Raw genomic sequence first — 19,315 nt, forward strand, 5'->3', positions numbered from 1 at the left:
CCCTAATGGACAAATGGACTACAGTTTCATAATACCTGGATTCTGTCTTGGATACTATGTAAACCAATAGAAGTTCCTCTTAAAGTTGACATGAGCTGATATATTTTGAATAGACTGCAGAATTAGGGTAACCGGATTTTTGATGTAATGCTGCTGACCAGTTAATGACCTCTTGTGACTTACTTTTAGTGTGACAAAGTATGCTTATAAAATAGAACTGTGTAATATAGCAATGCAGGGACTTATCCACTCTGTTTTGCCTTTCAAATACTCACAGTACTCAGCCTTGAAGGATAAATGTGTACACTCTTCAAGAAGTCTGTTTTATTATTAAGTCAGCTCGTTTGGAATATGGGCTCCTATTTTGTGATAGTCTTTCTGACAAAACTATCTTAATGGATTTTAGATATTTTAGGTTATTTTTTCTATCTTGAATAAATATCTTTCGTATTCCAGAAAAAGATAGACTTGCAAAATATTTATTTTTCAGTAGATTGAGATAGCAACTTAAAAGCATGTTGTAGAAACATATAGAGCTGAGTAAAAGGATAACTTTAGAAACTGATTACAATAGCTTCATTTTCTTTTCCCTAGAACTCAGTGTTCACTCACATGCTAATTTAAAAAAAGTTAATGGTAGTTAGCCACATAGCTGGTGATTTCACTGCCTTTCAGGTTCATTTTATGGGGTTATGATGCTGAAGTTCTTAGAATGTTTCTTAGTTTGTTTTTGTTTTTTGGTGGGACTAGGATTTGAACTCAGGGCTTTACACTTGCAAGCAGGTGCTCTACTGCTTGAGCCACACCTCCAGCCCATTTTGCTCTGGTTGTTTTGGAGATGGGGAGCTCCTGAACTGTTTGCTCAGCCTGGCTTACAGCCTTGATTCTCCTGATCTCAGCCTCCTGAGTAGCTAAGATTGGAAGTGCAAGCCACTGATGCCCAGCTCAGGTTGTTTTTTTTAAGAAGACTTACAAAGAGGCTCATGGAACCGTAGAGTGCATCTCATTATCACCCACTGTCTCCAGTGATGGTTTTTAGCACCACTTCCTTTTGGGATGTGAATTATGATTTAAGAAGAGAGAGGGAGCCAGTGAGACCCCAAGTTCTAATCCCAGTACCACTGAGGTGGGGGAGGGGGTTAGGTGAAAGAAAATGCTATATGGTAACACTGAAAATTAGATCATTTATAAAAGTGTTTACTGAGCACTGTTGTGTGCAAGGGTAGGAATTTGGAGGTGAGGGAAAACTTAGGTGTATTTATGAGAGAACATGGAGAAACTGCAGTGGAATTCTTAAGCCTGGTGGAACAGGAAGGTTTTCTTTCATTTGGTGACTTCACAAATAAACCCTGGAGAGCAAATGGCATGCAGTAGTATTTAAGAAATGGGGGGCTGGCGGAGTGGCTCAAATGGTAAAGCACCTACCTAACAAGCATGAGGCCCTGAGTTCAAATGCCAGCACAACCAAAAGCCAAAAAAACAGAGAGAAGAAATGAGAACAAAGGTAGCCTTACCAAACTGAAAGACTAAATATTTAGGTGTGAAATTTGTGTAAAGAAAACCTGGAAACTCAGAAAAATAAAATATTACTTAACAAAAATTTAAGCTTTTTGTTGGCTATGCCATTATAGCCCTCTTGGGCAAGACTTAGTGCAAGTTGAATATCCCTTATCCACAATGCAAATGTTTCAGATTTCAGGGTTGTTTTTGTTTTTGTTTTTTTCAGAATAACTACATACAGATAACGAGATGTCTTAGGGATGAGACCCAAGTCTGAACATGAAATTCATTATGTATATATGAATGTCTCTTGAAGTTATTTTTTGTGCACCTGTGTTTTGACTGTGACCCATCACATAAGATCAGTGGAGAAAATGTACACTCTGGTGGCATTTCAGTGTCTATGTCACTGGATTTTTTTCTATGAGAGACGCTCTATCTGTATACTAGTTTTTATATGTCCCCTCACTGAGTAAGCTGCCACATTTCACCATATATCCATCACTCTAAATGTTCATCATTGTTAACCCACATATTTTTAAGATTGAGGATATGTGTAATAACCCAAAGAAATTGCAAACCAGTACTAGGTCACCATTTAAGTTTCAATCACCACTTCTGTGACCACTGACAGCCCAGTCCCTTCGGCACTGTTTCCTCCCTGTCTCATGATCTGTGGGGATCACCGAATGAATAATCTGAATAGTGCTTTACTGTTTATGTAGCTTCTCCTGTATGGGATTTCATTCTAAGGAAGCTTTGCAGGGCCCTTCCTACTGTCAATACTGAGCTAGATAGACTGTGGAGAACAGACAAAATCCTCTCTTTTGGAGGAATTAGTCACTGGAATCACGGAGAAGGCAGTAACCAGAAAAGTAAGCCCAGACCGTGCGAAGTCCTATGATACAACACTCAGGAGAAAAGTGAGCTGACGGGAAGGAAGGAACCATAATGAGACCCTTTCTCTCGATGAAAAAATCCTAGCCCTCAGAGTTCAACTTCTCAGTGTCACCTACCTGCTAAGAAGCAAAGCAAAAGTTCTACTTGAGATCCAGGCAAGCCTCATACAGTGGTACTATTTTTAGCTTGAGAGCTAACATTATATACATGGTACAATTAAGCATTAAAAAAAAGGATACCAGACAATGAGTGAATTGGTGATTGATGTGTGTCTTTTAAAAACTAAAAGCATTTTTAGCCAGGTGTGATAGTACATAGCTGGAATCCCAGCACTCAGAAGAGAGACAGAAGATCGATAGTTCAAGACCATCCTAGACTATATAGTGAGACTTTGTCTCAAAAACTGGAAATAACAACAAAAAGAATTAGGAGCATTTTAATGTGACTTTTGTGCTTTTCGAGATTCAAAAAAAGAATAAAAAAATCTTATGGATTCGGGTGAAATAGGATGATCGAAGCTTCCAACTGTCAGAACACACCCCAGACACCCCAGACATCAGTAGCTGAACACTGCAGTCTCGGGTTGTCTGGGGATATCCTCTCACGCAAAGCTCACCCCCTACAAAGGGTCTGATACTCACTGAGGCCAGCCTGGGTCTCTGCAGTTCTCTATTTGGTCCCTGATTGTTTGGCAGCCAAAGACTTACTCCCCAAGGCCTTCAATCTATTCCACTTCATTCAGAGTGCGTAATTAAAAGAAAAAAAAATGAGCATAGTTCTGATGCAGAGTTATAACCAGTAAAAAGAACCAATAAAAATAACTATAAAGTACCTGACAAATAGAAAATGTTTAATAACACTAGATGCTTTATAGGGCAAGGGCTTACCTCCTGGCACGGGATGACAGGCCCTCCCTGCCCAGGCCTCTCCCTCCTGGTTCTTGGCAGGCAGATCTTGCCCAGCCGGAATAGCCCAGTGCAAGTGATTCAGCCCTCTAGGAGTCACCTGACTTCCCATTGCAAGACTATCACTGGGAAGCAACAACTACAGATATGTGGTTGGTGATGGTAGAAAATAAGGAGCAAACGTCACTTTGGTAACATGGGAGTAAAAAGGGAAACAAGGAAAAGACAGTATGAAGAAATGTAGGGAAGGTAAGTAGGAGGGCCCCTCCAGTCTTATGGGAAGAAGTGCATTGATTCCTACAGAATTACCACAGGAGAGACAAAGTTAGTTACACGAATAATTAAACTCAATGGCCACTAGCTTACTTCTCATCTGTTGAATGGGGATAATGAGAATTATCTTTGAGGGGTACATTCCCAGACATCAGTGACTGTCAGAAACTCACCAGATCCTGTATATACTGTTTTCTCCTATGTATACTAGACATGTTTACTGTCTTTTCCATTGTAACTAAGTACTTACCTGGCATCATGGCTGTAACTTTTGTAGTTTCAGTTATCACAGCAAAACTAGCACAAATATCTTTTCCTTTCACAATTTCAGAGTTTTATTCTTAGCAACCTCAGGGTAAAATTTTTTCTCTCGTTATTAGATTGAAAACTTTCACATTTCAAAGGAAATGCTGTATAACTTTTCTTTGCATATACAAATTGCCATGTGTCACTTCTTTTGTGTGTAGGGGCTGTTGCTAAGTCAAATAAGGGTATATGGACACAAGCCTGGGATGACAAGTCAGACCTGATAGCAGAATGGCTATACAGTGACCACCATCCAGTAGCATATGCAACCTGGATGTGTCACACAAAGGGATGATTGAGTCCCGGGTGAGACCAAGTAGGAGGGCACAAGATCTCATCATGCTACTAAGAATGGCATGCAATTTGAAACTTGTACATGATGTATTTCTGGAATACTTTTGGACCACACCTGATCACAGGTCACTAAACCTCTGAAAGCCAAATCATGGATTAAAGGGTAATCTAGTGACTTGTATTAAAAGCCATGGTGGGGCTGAGGATGTAACTCAGTGGTAAAGTCTTTGCCTAACATGTATGAGGTTCTAGGTTCAATCCCTACCACCACTCACATACACATACACACACAAATCCCATAGTAAGTACTCAATAAGTGATAGCTTTTAAAAAAAATTCTATTGTTTAGAGGTTATTGACAGGCTAGAGGAAAAGAAGAGGATTATATACAATTTATGAGTGATTCTCATCATTCTCTGTTAAAGATAAGACAATATCCAAAAAAGTTCACAAAATGTTTGTAAACATAGAGTAAAGCTTAGAAATACATACAGAAGCTATTTGGAAAGCTCACATCTATGGGAAAGGTAAAATAATGATAATCAAGAGACAAAAGCCGTAAATTTTAATGAAAATTAAATTATAGTTATCCTGGTTGAACCAGTGTGTGACTCACTAAAATATAAAAATAAAATTAAGTTCTCAAACTTGTATTCTCTTTTCATTTATACCACAAACAGGATAACTTAAATATACTTAATGTAAAATGTCTAAAGGACTAATTTTGGAGTAACTTTAATAAGACTTTAAATAGAAATAAAATGACTTGCAAGTATTGGCAGTATGTCTTCAGTGCTCGATAAAATTTTCCATCTTGCCAATACATAATTTGATTTTTTCTGATTATAAGTAATGCTTTTATAGCAGTCACTTTTTTCCATTAAGCTGATGTGATACCCACAAAGCATGGTCTACATTTGTTTCAATAAATGAATTTTTTCTAAATTTGCCTCAATAAATGAATAAAAGTACTTAAATCATCTGGTATATGGAGCTAGGATCTTTTAAGCTTTTATTGTTAAGGAATAACACATATGACTATGTTTGTAGGAATTCTGGATTTTTAAATAATAGTTTTAAAAATATTCATACAGTCACTTAACCAGAAGTGATCTCAATTAAATGCAATAAAAATATGAAATTTTCTTGCAGTGTATTACACAGAACAGAGGCTTTCTTTGTGTCAGAGTGCTCATTTGAGAGAGATTGTGTTATTGCCAAAATAAAATGTTCTCTCAGTTGACATAAATCATGAAATAATTTACATTCTAGTCTTAATTTCGTTTATACCAACTTGTTTAGAACTGATGCCAGTTAGCACTGTCTCCATCATGAAGTATGAATTATAATTAGATTATTAGCCTTCCATGCCTTGCTTGGTAACAGGAACACCTTTCCTGAACAATCCATCCTCAAGATCAACCCAAAATAAATAAATAAACAAATGTATATATTTATAGATATATAATGTTTATATATATATAATGTTACCATAAATACTCAGTGTCCATTATTCTCTATAGTCCTCATAAAAATCTTGTAGGTTAAAGTGTCTCAGGAAATGGCTAGAGAATGTCAAACCTAAGGTTGTATCTCAGGTTTCTCACTTGTTCATCCATTCAACAATTCACTGTTAAGTGCCTACTGTGTGTCAGTCACGGAAGACCCAGTAAAGAACCAGAGAAGGTCTCATTTCTCATGTCCTGGACATTTGTGTGGGAAAGACAGACTTTGAAACTAACAAAACTGACATTAGTGTGGACTGACGTAACTGAGCACTTACTGTAGACTCCTGAATGCCTTAGAATTTGGAGTCATCTTCTCCATCATTTGGGTCCCATCCTGCAGAAGCAGGCCACACACACTGGGCAGGTGAAGCTGTGACTGGTTTCATCTACCCTCTCCAATACACGTCATTGTTGCATGAACATTTCCCCAATTAAAATGTTAATTTCAATTAAGGAAAGGTAAAACATACAGAAAAGGTGTTAGGGAAGTACCTGCCTTTAGAACTTGGAGTTCCTGTTTGGGTAGACCATGCAAGTGAGGTGATGGAGGTCAGAGAGGTTAAGTAGCAGAATCTGTGCAGGATCAATACTTTATCCTGACACGTGGACTCAGAATCTCTTTCCTGTTGACAAAGCCCCTCTCCTCATGTTTAACCATCTTGATGCCTCATTCTGCCTTTTTTCACCCTGAGCAGGTCTCTGTGACACCCAGCAGCTGAATGAGTTGCTCAGAACTGAGGTCTTCTCCCCTTACACACTTTCCCCAAACTACCTCTCTCTGAAAAGATCTGTCAGAAAACCTGTTCCTTTCTCCCCATTGCCTGTGAAAGAAAGCAGGTTAAGGGGCTGGCAGAATGGCTCAAGCCATCAGAATGCCTGCCTAGCAAGCGTGAGGCCCTGAGTTCAAACCCCAGTGCCACCAAAAAAAAAAAGAAGAAGAAGGAAAAGAAAAGAAAAGCAGCTAAGATGTTATTAATGGACTCAAAAGAAACTATTACCATAGGTCGACAGTTGTTTGTGAAACACTTAATCCATATTTGTGAATCATGGGATTAGCTTTTGAAAATGAGAGATGTGCTGGCAGGGCTGCTGGCCAAGCTGTATCCTGCCCGGAATTCCCACGCTGTGTCAATCGAATTCCCAGCAACCAGGTTAGGAGAAGCCCTGCTGCATGGGGCCATGAGGGTCCAGGAATCATTACCTGGCCAGGTGATCTGTAGAATTCCTTTGAACCCTAAAGACCTGTGATTCTATCCTGGCAAAATGTCTGCAAATCAGACTTTTACAAATTAGATCAAAGTTTAAACACACAGAAGGAAATTCTTAAAGTTCCCATTTGTCCCTGGTATGAATTCCAGAATTGGATCAGGCTGTTTAATGGTAAACATACTTTGCTGTACTTTGTGGTATCTGTTGCTGTTTCTGTTTAACATTTGTATGTTTTAAGACAGACAGATGGACACACACAGTCTTTTTTTTTTTTTAACAATAATGACTTAATGTAATATACATGCATTTGATCTAATGTATTTCAACCAGTAATTGAAATTTTCTAATTGATATAAGATTATTTTTTATTTGTTGTATGTAGAGAAGTCCTTCAAAACAATAACATTTGACTATTTTTAAGATTGAGTGCTTTCGTGATTTTTATTCATTCTGTGCTTTAAATAAAGTCTGTCCCTTGAGGGCAGGGACACTGTTTCAGTTACTAATCAGTCTGTTTTCCCTACCTGACACACATTAGGGTCTCAACAGTATTTGTAGAAATAAATAAAAAATATTTTTGGAGTGTCATTTTAAGGTTAATTGATCACCTTTGCTCTCTTAGCCTTAAACAATAAGAATCTAGATATTTTACCTCATATGAAAATAATTTTTAGCTAAAAAGATTAAAAGTAAAGAGCTTTTCCAATAGCACAATTAGAAAAAAAAAAAGCACACCATTCTATAAGTATTTGTTGCACACCTGCTAGATATGCAGTCTCCTTCTCCATCATTTATATCCACCCCAGAGACGCAGGCCACACACACTGGGCAGATGAAGTTCTGACTGGTCTTACCTGCTCTTCCCGATAATGGTGGTGACTATTGCATGAGATGTTAATTTTAATTAAGGAAAGGTAAACTGTACAGAACAGGTGTTAAGGAAATACCTTTTTTTTTTTTTTTGATGGGACTGGGTTTGAACTTGGGACTTCACATTAGCAAAGCAGGAGCTCTACTGCTTGAGTCACACCTCTAGTCCATTCTGCTCTGTTATTTTGGAGATGGGGTCACAGACTAGGATTACAGGCATGAGTCACCAGTGCTAGGCAGGAAGTAACTTTCTTAAGAACTCAAGGTTGCTGTTGTTTGGGTGGATGGTACAGGTGCTGTGTTGGTGCTGTGTTCTGAAGGATCAGGAGATAAATAAATACCTGAAGGTTAGAACAGGTTCTCTACTGTGGGTGTTCCAATTTTAATTTCTCCTCCTCTATTAATGTCTTAGCAGACCATGGAACTTACTTACACCCTAGATAAGTCACTGCTTATGTGAACTATGCCATCCTAGTGGAGGGGTGGGTCTACTTGGTTGGCAGGTTGTGTCTCCTAGGGATGAGAGAAGGTCAGGATGAAGATAGACTGTTCCCCAGAGTCACCAGATATGAGCCTTCAGCCTCCTCCATGTTTCTGTCAGGACAGATGTTCTTCCCCAATCTTGCCCAAGCCTGCTTCTGCTTTCCTTTCTTTTCTTTTTTGTCTTTCCCCATAACCTTCATGTTTCCTCCATCCTTCACTGGCTCAACCTCCAATCCATAAAAATACAGCTAAGAGAAACATTTTTATAAAAGGTACTCATTTCCTCTCACAGAAGCATCCAAGATATAGTATTTGTTCCACATATAATTTGACAGAACAAAACTAAGAATTCCTTCCAGTGGAAGCCCCAACTTTAGGAGGTCAGCGTTACAACTTGGGTTTAGGGAAAAGAATAAAAGGGATGCTACACATGCGGCTTTGAAATACTGAGTGGATAAATCTCAATGCAGTGCAGAAGTATGTCTCCTGTTTCCATTTCCTTTCCCTTCATAGAATTTCATCCATAAGTGAGCAACTTTCTAGAGAAGAAGGGGGCCAGTCTGTCTGTCTGTCTCTGCTTTGGGGTTTTGTTGATGTTGCCATTGTTTATTATCCTCTTCTTCTTTTCCTAGTTTAATTCTGTTGATATCAGAATGTATAATATGCTACATTAGTGATTTCTGTCACTAATTCTGTTTTATAGGTTTTGATCTTTCGAAAGCTGTCTTTTTGATCACTCACAACTACAGAAATTAAAATCAGTACTTCCAAAGTTATTTAATACCATTTGTAAATGTGTGTTCTGCTAGGGTTTAGACACTTTGGTCACATTTTCATGTAAATGTAAAGAATATGATCAAAGAAGGCAAAGTACATGCAGTTAATAAAATAACAAAAACCTCCCTGTCTTTTTCTTTCTTCTTCTGCTTTTCTTCAGTTGGTCTGTTTATCTTGGTGCTATGGAATTTACTCTTTGTTTTCATTGTGTGGAGTGTAGAGAGAGCAAAGAAGAGAAAAAGGATTTGAATTGAGAGGCATAGTAGACAGAAGTATATGATCAAAAACCTCCATACAAGAATGAACATGGAACACTCCAGAATAGAAACTCAGTGGTCATGAAACAACAAGAGTGCTAGAGAAGTGGTAAGAGAGAAAACTGAAGGGTTTGGCAAGGGCCCTATCCTCAGAGTACCAAGGCCAAGGTAAAAGTTTCAAACCTCATCTTATGGGCAGGGCAGTTACAGAGGGTTTTAAGCAGAAAACAACTTGCTTCTTTTTTCTTTTTGTTTTTCACAAGTTCTCTCCCATTGATATAAGGATTGTAGATTGCAATGGGACCAGGCCAAGGGGAGAGGTGATGGTGAATCAGGACTAGCATGGTGAAGCCAGTGAGAATTGGATACTGGGACAAGACATGCAGATGGTATTGAGAGGATGGAAGGAGGGCATGAAGAGCCACAGATTTTTGGCATAGCACAAGGCAAATGGCTGGTTTTGCATACTGAAACAGGGACCGGTACAGGGGGACCACATGGGGAACTTGATGGGTTCACTTTTAGAAAAAATTGGATTGAGAGGCTTATGGGACAACCAGCAGCCTGGAAAAGGTTGAGGCTGGAGAACTAAATTTGGAATTTCATTTCAGTCTCTAGCTAACCCTTGAAGCCACTTGGGTAGATTGTTTTGCTTAGAAAGAAATCTAAGGGGTGAAGAGAGGAGAGCCCAAGAAACTGTAATATCTGGAGGCAGGGCAAAGAAGGGGGAGCTGGTGTGGGGCTACAACAAGAAGCCAAGGGAGGGAGAGCCTCACGGGGTATGGTTTCAGCAAAGCAAGTGGTCGATTTTGTTAAATGCAGCTGAGATTTCAAGTGAGACCACAGTGTATGTCCTTTGGCTTCTCTGTAGGGAGGCCATTAGTCATCTTTGTGAGAGCAGTTTTATGAAGGGATGGGGCAGAAGCCATAGTGGAGTGAGTTCCACTCCACTATGAGGAAAGGGAGCAGCCAGGAGCTTTTTTTCAGGTCTGACTATCCAGGAGGGCAGTGAACAGCAGCTAGAGGAAGGTGGGCGAGTCGGATGTTTTTAAGACTGGAGAGAAAGAGGGAGAGAAAGCCATCTGAACCTGCTTCAGAGAGAGCATGAAAGATGGGGAAAGGTTGGGTGTAACAGGATTCCGAGGGTACGTAGAATGATGGTTTTATTAGCTATTTTTTTACTTGTTGTTTTAAGGGTCTCATTATGTAGCCCAGTCTGGCTTTGAACTCCCTATCCTCCTGCCTGTTTCCTGAGTGCTGGGATTACAGGTGTGCATCACCATACCTGCTCCTTTCATTAACTTTTTCATGTACTTTTCTAAAAGCACGGACAGAAAAGACTGACCCAACCTAGACCAGCACTGTGGCCTCACTTACCTGGCTGGGCTAGAGGGGACTCTCCTCATCTGTGGGATTCACTGTGTCTCCTTAGGAGTCCACAGAGAATCCTGGCTCCCTGTCAAAGAGTGTTCCTTATTTAACCCAACTTGACCTGGCACACTGTTTTGATTTTAATTGAATCAGTAACAAGCTGAGGGTCAGGTTCAAGATCGGGACACATATTATTGAAAGAAAAACTAGATAAAACAGGAATACTGTCTAAAAACGCTGCTCCAACCAGAAAGCAAAACTCAAGAGTTCCCTTCTGTGCACCACGCTGGGCCTGGTGTTTTTGGGAATTAAATAGACTGTTGTTAGCATTACCTTGATTTGGAACAATTTTACAATAGTACTGTAGTTTGTGATATTTGTAAATTTTTTTACTTTTATTATTTTTTCTTAATTGGTAACTTTATTTATTTATTTTTTAGCACAGTTTTGGGTTCAGAAGAAAACTGAGTGGAAAGTCCAGAGAGTTCTCATACACCTCCTGTCCCCACACAAGAACAGGTGCATTTGTTCTACTCAATGAAACATTGACAATGATGTCACAAAGGCCGTAGTTTACATTAGGGTTCACTCTTTTGGCAGTATTAGGGCTTGAATTTAGGGCCTTGTGCTTGCTAGGCAGGCACTCTTACCACTTGAGCCACCCTACCAGTCCTTTTTGCATTGGTTATTTTGTTTTTGGTAGGTCTCACTTGATGCCAGGAGGATGCATGATCACCTTATTTGTGATTCTCTGCATAGCTGGGATGACAGGTGTGTACCACTGCACTGGGCCATCCATTCATTGGTTGAGATGAGGTCACACAAACCTTTTGCCCATGCTAGCCTGGGGCCACAATCCTCCTGATCTCTGCCTCCCAAGGATTACAGGTGTGAGCCCCTGCACCTGGCTAGGGCTCACACTTGGTGTTGAACATTCTATGGATTTGGACAAATGTTTGATGACATGTATCCACCAATATATCACACAGAATAGTTTCAGTGCTTAAAAATCTCTGCACTCTGCCCTGAATACATCCCTCCCATCCCCCATTTACTTATTCACTTATTCTTTTTTTTTAAAAAAGTGTATTTGCAGTAGTCATCTTCCATGTAAACATGAAAGTCTGTTATTCAGTCTCACCTTTCCAGAAGATCTAGATGCATCCTTATTAATAGCTTTGCTTCGGTTTGAGTACACAAAAGAAAACTTTAAGTCACTGACCTGGAATTAATGACAATAAAGCAATAAGCTACTTAATTTGGGTAATTGTCCTTATCTAATTCCAGCTTTGTTCTTCTCTCTGTCAGGATTCCCTCCCCCTTGAAAGCTCTCTATAGTTAACAATTTAGCAAAAGCTTTATTCCCCTTCTTTGGCAATGGAGGGAAAAACCTGCCCTTGACCCTGCCCTCGCTACTGGCTGCAGGTGGCCAGCTGAGGCTGTGTCCTGGCCTCTCCTGTGGCCTTCCACATTTCTATCCCTGTGTCCCTAAAGGCCTGACAGGGAAACAGTGTGGCTTTTTAAGATACTGACAATAGCATTGGAGGCAGAGAACAGGGACATTAGAAGATAAATAGAACAAACAGAAGCACAGTTTGGGGCTGAACAGGTTAAGGCTTTCGAGTTCACTGCTTTGCTGCTGACTACTGCTTTGAATCCTAGGGAAACTGGCCATTGTATGTCCTGTGGTACGAACGTCCTTGGGGTAATAATCCCCAAATGTGCAGGATGAATTGGACTGAAAATGCCAGTTCTCCGGAGAGAGTCTCCTCAGTGGTAAGCTTGCTTAGCCACGCTAGTAAGGTCTTGGTTTCCATTGTCCTTCTGGGTGCCTTGAAGGAGATGAAAGAATCAATGAGGAATCGCTGGTGGGATTGTGCCATGTACCCATGGCTTGACTTTTGCTTCTAATTCTCCCATCCTTCTTTCCTCTCACTTGGCAATTTTCATTCAACTCAATTGTTAGTAGGCATGAAATCACAGGTTTGATGTGATTTAGAACTAGAAATAGTTGTATTTTCTAATACCTACTAAAACTGTGCATAACTACTTAGAAATAACAAAATGGTCATCCACATCACACCTCAAATAACCTGTGCAACCCAGCCGGGGTGCATAGTCCCACTTGGAAACACCCATCAAGATGCCAGCCTCCTAGAGCCAGACACCTAGAATTTCATGAATTTCTTGAGGCCCCAGGAGGTTCCTTGTACATGGGTGACATGGTCTTTTTTTTTTTTTTTTAAATGTGACATTAACCAACTGTCACAATTTCTGCATCCTTCATTTTCTTTTTTTCTCCCACTGGAAGGAAAATGCTATTGAAGATGGGCCTCCTCCCTGCAGGAACATAGGATCTGTGTTCAGTGCACACTGAGAGCCCCCAGGCCCTGGGGGCTGAGATTAGTAATTTGCATATTGCTTTCAGCTACTGTTCTTTGAGTATCTACTGTAGGTCCTATGTCTGCTCTGCAAATGATGGCTTACAAGGGGACCAAGGGCCCTGCCCTCTAGGAGCTTCTGTTTTAGGGAATGAGGTGACAAGAAGGAAAACTCAGGAATAGTAAGAAAATATGATAGGGTAATAAGTGTTCTGCAAAAAATGAAGCAAGAGGTCAGGACAGGTGGTTATCCGAGGGGTGGGGCTGCTTAGGTGGGCCTTCAGGAAAGAAATCGCACAGGCATGGCAGGCTGATGGGAGAAGAAGTGTTCCAGGCACAGGCGCTTGGCTTGTGCAAAAGTTTTGGACAATCTTTGGGAAATACCAGATTGGTTGAGTTTGACTTGGGTGCAGAGAAGGGAATGAGGCATGATGGCTGGTTGGATGGACCTCACTGGGGTTTCCACAGGGGATTCCCAACACAACTGCAGCCCCTGAAGGCCTCTGGGAAGTTTTCCTTGGTAGAAAAAGAGAGTTGCATGTGAGAAATAAACCAAAAATTCAAAAGCTGATAATTCTGCTCTGTACCCCTCACAAAGGCAGGCTTTGGATACTGGCAGCTGGAATTGGCCGGGTTTTCTAGAAAAGAGGTTTCTTTTTGAGGGAAATGAACTTTTTTGATATTCAGCCTTCTTTTCCAGAGGCTCTTTCTGAGTGCAGTTGTGCCAAGCAGTACATAGAAACAGTGAGAACAGGCATTTTGGTAGAGGAAGACTAAAACTTGTAACTAACAAATGATTTCAGAAAAGCATATGTGGTTTTGTGCCTTTGGATTTTTTTTTTAATGAAAAGAGTCTTAAAGTTTAACACATGTTCATGTTAAGATTTAAAAATATACCATGAAGAATGAGGCTGGCTCCTGATTCTGACTGCCAGTCCGTCATTTTCCTCCCTAGAGACAACCACTATTACATCTTCTTACGGATTCTTCAGACGTGTGTGTATGCATCTCATATGTTTTCTGAAAGGTAGTACTTTCCTAAATTTTGGGTGTAGGGCAGCTGCTTAAAGCTTCGGGGAAAGTAGAATAATATAGAAAGATAAGGGAATAATGTCACTGGGACATTGGTGCCTGAGCATTAGTGATTTGGGGAGCTCATGTAAATAAAAGACATTGTGATGGGACAAAGTGGAAATTACTGTTGCATGGAGCTAATTCTGGCTGTAGAGAGAGGGTGTTTTGAAATAAAACAAGACTCTGAATGTTCTCCTTTTTTACAAATGAGGGGAATCTTTTGGAGGTTTTTCTTCTTTCTCACCCAAACTGAAAAGTGGTGGGAGTACGTGAGTGCTGCCTCACCAGGCCCTTCACCTTCAGGTGCATCTCCAGCAGGGAAGCATGGCCCCCATGCGGTACAGTTGCTATCCCCAGTGACAGGCAGGCACCTGTGGAGAGCAGACAGGCAGTGTGCCTGCCAGATCCTAAGTCAGTTGTTATGGGGAGCTTCTCAGAGGGAAGCTCCAAGGTGGCCCTCCCCAACCCAGCAGCAGGGATCCCCAAGCTGGTGGTTTTGGGGTATTCTCATTAGAGATCACCAGCGTAAGAGGTGAGAAGATCCCGACGATATCCTTTGGCCCCCAAATCCTGCTCAAGTGGAGGAGTTCTGGCAGTACAGACTCGAGTCCTTTCTTTGCAGGGAGCCCCACTGACCAAGACTTACATGCTCAGACCCCAGGGTCCTCTGGTCACTCTCCAAGACACCAATCAAAGTTTGATGACTTAAACCCTGTTATCTTTCTACACACTGTGTTTTTAACCTGCTAGAAATTTTACTTAATTTGCAAGTGAAGAAACAATAGTAGGTTGCAGGGGGGCTCCCTACCACTATTTTTGCAAACACAAAAAATAGTGTTAAAGAGTAATATTTTTTCACAATACCACACATGGCTTACCTTAAATATATGATTTTTCAGATTTTAACGTCCTCACGTATATCTAACTTGATCCTTACCCCAACCCCCTGAGATGATAGTAGCCGGGGGAAAAAGGACTATTACTTCATTTTCTTAACACAGAAATTGAGTTTCAGAATAGCCAGGTCCAATGACAGTTTCAATGGGGAAACCATTGTCTGCAAGTTTCCCCAAAGTTAGAGGGAACACTGGTGTGTGTGTACAACAAAAAAACCAAATAGGCTCCAAGGTACTCTTAGATACCCCATGTAAATATACCTGTTGGGGTTGGGAGTGTCACTCAGTGGTAGAACCTGTGCTTTGCATGCATAAAATCCTGGCTTCAATCCCCAGCACCAACAAAGAACAAGCAAACAAACAAACAAAAAGAAACTTGTTATTACATTTATTTGATTGTGAACCCTTCCCCTACCCCACTTGGTAATATCTGATATAATTCTCATAATACTCTGAAAAACACAAGTCTATAACATCACGAAGGGGAAAAAATACGTTTTTCAGTAACTTTACAAACCTTGTAAGTTTGTACTGTTTAACGTAATTTTAGTTATAATACGGAAACTCCAAAAGTTACCCACATAGCTGTCAGCTGACATCATTTCCAGATTTATGGAGCAGTGTATAACGTACTACAGGAGGTTCTTGACTTCTCACTTAAGTCTCAGTCACTAACTAGCTCTGGGACTTGACTAAATTAGTCAGTATAGGCCTCAGTTTCTCTATTTGAAAAGGGTATTCTGTTACTTCCCACTTCATGACAAAATGAGGTTTTAAGAGCCTCCTTTAATGCCTGGCACACAGTAAGCACTTGGGAAATACTCACGTTAAGTATTAGTTCGTGATCTCCAAGTGGATTTGCTATTCAGAAAAGTCTAGTGGGCTCTATCTTAGAGACAGACAGCAATGTCACGGTCTAGAAACAGATGCCATCAAGAGTGATTAAGAAGTGTCTAAATGCACCTGAGTATATTAGTCTCCTAAGGCTGCTATATCAAAGTACCACAGAGTAGCTATGTGACCCAAATGTGTTGTCTCATAGCTCTGGAGGACGGAAGTCTGAGATTAAGGTATTGTGAAGATTGGTTCCTTCTGAGAGCTGTGAGGGTGAATGTTCCAACCTCTCTCCTAGCTTCTGGTGGTTTGCTAGGAAACTTTGGTGTTCCTTTCTTCTTGAATTTTTTTTTTTTTTTGAAGACACAGGGCCTCGAATTTTGCCTAGGCTGGTCCCAAACCTAAGCTCAAGGATTCTCCTCCTTCAGCCTCCCAAGTAGCTGAGACCACAGTGTGTACCACCATACCCAGCTATTTTCCTATTCTATTTGCTCATAGACGCATACTTCAATCTGTGCCTTAATAGTCATGTGGCATGCTTCTTGTGTGCTTGTCCCCATTCAAATATCCCTCTTTGGTAGCCATTGACTTTAGGACCACTCTACTGTGGTATAACTTCATCTTGACTCATTATAGCCGTGACAACCCTGTTTACAAATAAGCTCACATTCTGAGGTTAGGACTCCAACAGAGGAATATCTGGGAGATGTATTGAATCCACAGCACAGATATAACATGCCAGCCTCAAAGAGCATGTGCAGCAGAGAAGAGATTTGCTTAAACATCAGCTGTGAAATATTATGCTTATTTTTCTCTTACAATTTCCTTTTTCAGTTACTGTTATTGAGCTATGGTTTTAAGTGTACCATCCATTGGTTATGAAAATTATATGCACCTGTGCCGTGACTGCCCCTGCCAAGGTACAGACCACCTCTACCACCTTGGAAGTTTCCTTCTGTTGGCCCACTGCCCCAAACCAGCACCTGAGCCTTCTTTGACCTAACTAACCTGCCACAGTAGGTTAGTTCTAGCTGTACCTGTTCCAGAAATTGTATTGCATATATTCTTTGTTCTGGATTTTTTTTTTTAACTTTAGCTTGCTTTTAAAGTGAATGGTGAGTCCACAGGAATCTAGTGTAGAAGTTTTTAATTACTAAATCTGGAGCCCTTCGAGCTACAATTTTTACAGATTTGGGAGGCAGTTAGGTTCTTTTGGTAGTACTAGGGTTTGCTCTGAGAGCCTTGCACTTGTTAAGCAGGTGTTCTACCACTAGAGCCATGCCCCCACCACTTTTTTTGCTTTTGTTATTTTTCAGCTAGGGTCTCAAATTTTTTGCCTTGGACCAGCCTTGGTCTGTGATCTTCCTGCCTATGCCTCCCGAGCAACTGTGATTACAGGCTCTCACCACCAATTCTGGCTTGTTGGTCCAGATGGTATCATGCTAACTTTTTGCATGAGCTGGCCTCAAACCATGATCCTCCTAGTCTCCTCCTTTTTAGTGGCTGGGATTACAGACATGAGCCCATAGACCTATTTTTTTAAACTGTTGTTTTGCTATGCCTGTGGCCCTGTATTAGACACATCATACCCTTAGATCAGCCCTGTGAGGTAAGTGCTCTTTTCCCCATTTATGAAAGAGACAGTTTCTTAGGGAATTTTTTTAAGTCTTTGATTACTGCTACCTGGAAAATGGGTTTAGTTGAGGGAAACTGAGCTTTTTGCCAACATTAGCTCCTCGGAATATTGGAGTATCCCTGTCATGGTATTTTTAGTGAGGGGCCAAAAGGTCACTGTAAGATGAGATGAGGTAGTGCATGTCAGGAGTTGAGTATGGTGACTGACCACAGTAAATGCCTCCAGAACACTACCTGTCATTAAAATTATTGGTGGACTCACAGGCTGTCACCATGGAAGTCGCTCTGTGATGCTATCAGGTCCAGCTCTTCACCCTGGACATTCTATCCAACTCCAGGGAGAGGTGAGGCTGTCCCCTCCTTAACTTCTGTCCCCCAGTAGTTCTGTCTGTACTTTTCACCTTCAGCTCAATTATAAGCTTTCCGTAAAAAGGGAAGGTTCCACAATGAGCAAATGTGGCTTCTCCACCGAAGGAGTTCTGCTTCCTTGTTTCTACAGCGTGGGAAGGTTTAGAAACCTGGGCAGCAGGTGTGCACAGGAGCACTTGAACTCAGCTCTCCAGACTTCCAGGCTTTAGGAAAAAAACCAGGAGATGACAGTCTAGCGCTGAGGTATTTCATGCTGTGCCAATTAAAGCAGGGGCTGTCCTTACCCATCTCAGTATCTCCAGGGCCAGCCAAACTGCAGTGAAACTTTGTGGTAGACATAAATTGAAAGATAATCCTTTTAGCCTCATGTTTGGGACATGTGAAACGTTTTAGAGTGAGGCTATGGAATTGGTGGACACTATCTTTTTAGCAGTTATTTTTAGTTTTGTGGGTTTTTTTTTTTTAGTTCTAATTTGTCACATTTTCTCATCCCTTATCCTTCATATCATTTTAGAAATACGTGTGAATTAAGGTCAATTAGCATGTGTGTCGACATCCACCTCAAACTAAATCTCTAAATTATCTTTGTATAAATCTTGAAGAGGTAGTAATTTCAGCTTAAGTGGCAATTAAAAAGCAAGAATTATACTTAATAACCTCCACAGGGGTACCTGAGGTCTTCTTCTGCAGTCTTAGTCATCAATAATGTAGGTGGGTATTCTCTGACTTCCATTTAGTTTTACAAGGTTATATAGGCTCCAGTTTTCTCTAAGGCAATGGTAAAAAAAAAAAAATGGGTGGGTGCATAGATCCATTGAAGATGGGCATTCTGTTTCTAAGCCCTGGGCTGCTACCTCCCTTAGCCTCAGTTTCCCCCAATTTTTTTTGAAGCAATCACAAACCATCTCTTTCCAGTCCTGATTTCACTTGCTATTCCATTATCAAGAAGCTAATATGCAAATTCTGTTTTAGAGCTACTAACTCAAATATGGTTCTGTGTTAGGAGCTTAACATTAATTTAGTTAAGTGTATTGTCAGATTTGACATTGAGGCCATATTCATGCTAATTAGAACAGGTACAGTGAACAGACTCGTGTGAGAGCTGTCTCGTTAAGACTGAACTGAGTTGATTTTGATGCCTTCTTACAGATTTTTAAATTAGGAGTCACAAATGGTAGTAATTGGCTCCAAATACATAGCCTTTTACCTAGAGCAGCCACAATTACCTTTTACATTTTGAATATGCTAATTTCTTACCTCTTCCTATCTCTGCCTTTATTACCATTCAACCAAATTGTATTAGTGCAATCAAATATACTTTTTGAAAGAGAAGTGGCAATCACCACTTAACTTGCTTAACATTTTAATATCTGCCCACCAAGAACATTAACAGGATAGCAAGTATATTATTTCATCAGCAGATAAATAACTAGTGTTAGAATCTTAGTGTTTATAAACAGTTGAGCGAATATT

The 19,315-nt window shown here is 40.4% G+C and overlaps 1 protein-coding gene across 5 annotated transcripts in view; it reads left to right on the forward strand.

The window, feature by feature from the left end:
* Positions 1-19,315, forward strand: part of Kctd1 (potassium channel tetramerization domain containing 1) — a 186,482-nt gene that overhangs the window by 105,052 nt on the left and 62,115 nt on the right. The window contains exon 2 of one of the 5 annotated variants that reach the window (XM_074070111.1): positions 12,316-12,429. The exons of the other annotated variants lie outside the window; for them this stretch is intronic. Within the exon in view, the coding sequence (XP_073926212.1) occupies positions 12,316-12,429 (114 nt within the window). The remainder of the gene's footprint in view (positions 1-12,315; positions 12,430-19,315) is intronic. 5 annotated transcript variants of the gene reach the window in all.

The sequence above is a fragment of the Castor canadensis genome, chromosome 4 (assembly GCF_047511655.1).
Source record: "Castor canadensis chromosome 4, mCasCan1.hap1v2, whole genome shotgun sequence".
Classification (NCBI taxonomy): Eukaryota; Metazoa; Chordata; class Mammalia; order Rodentia; family Castoridae; genus Castor; species Castor canadensis.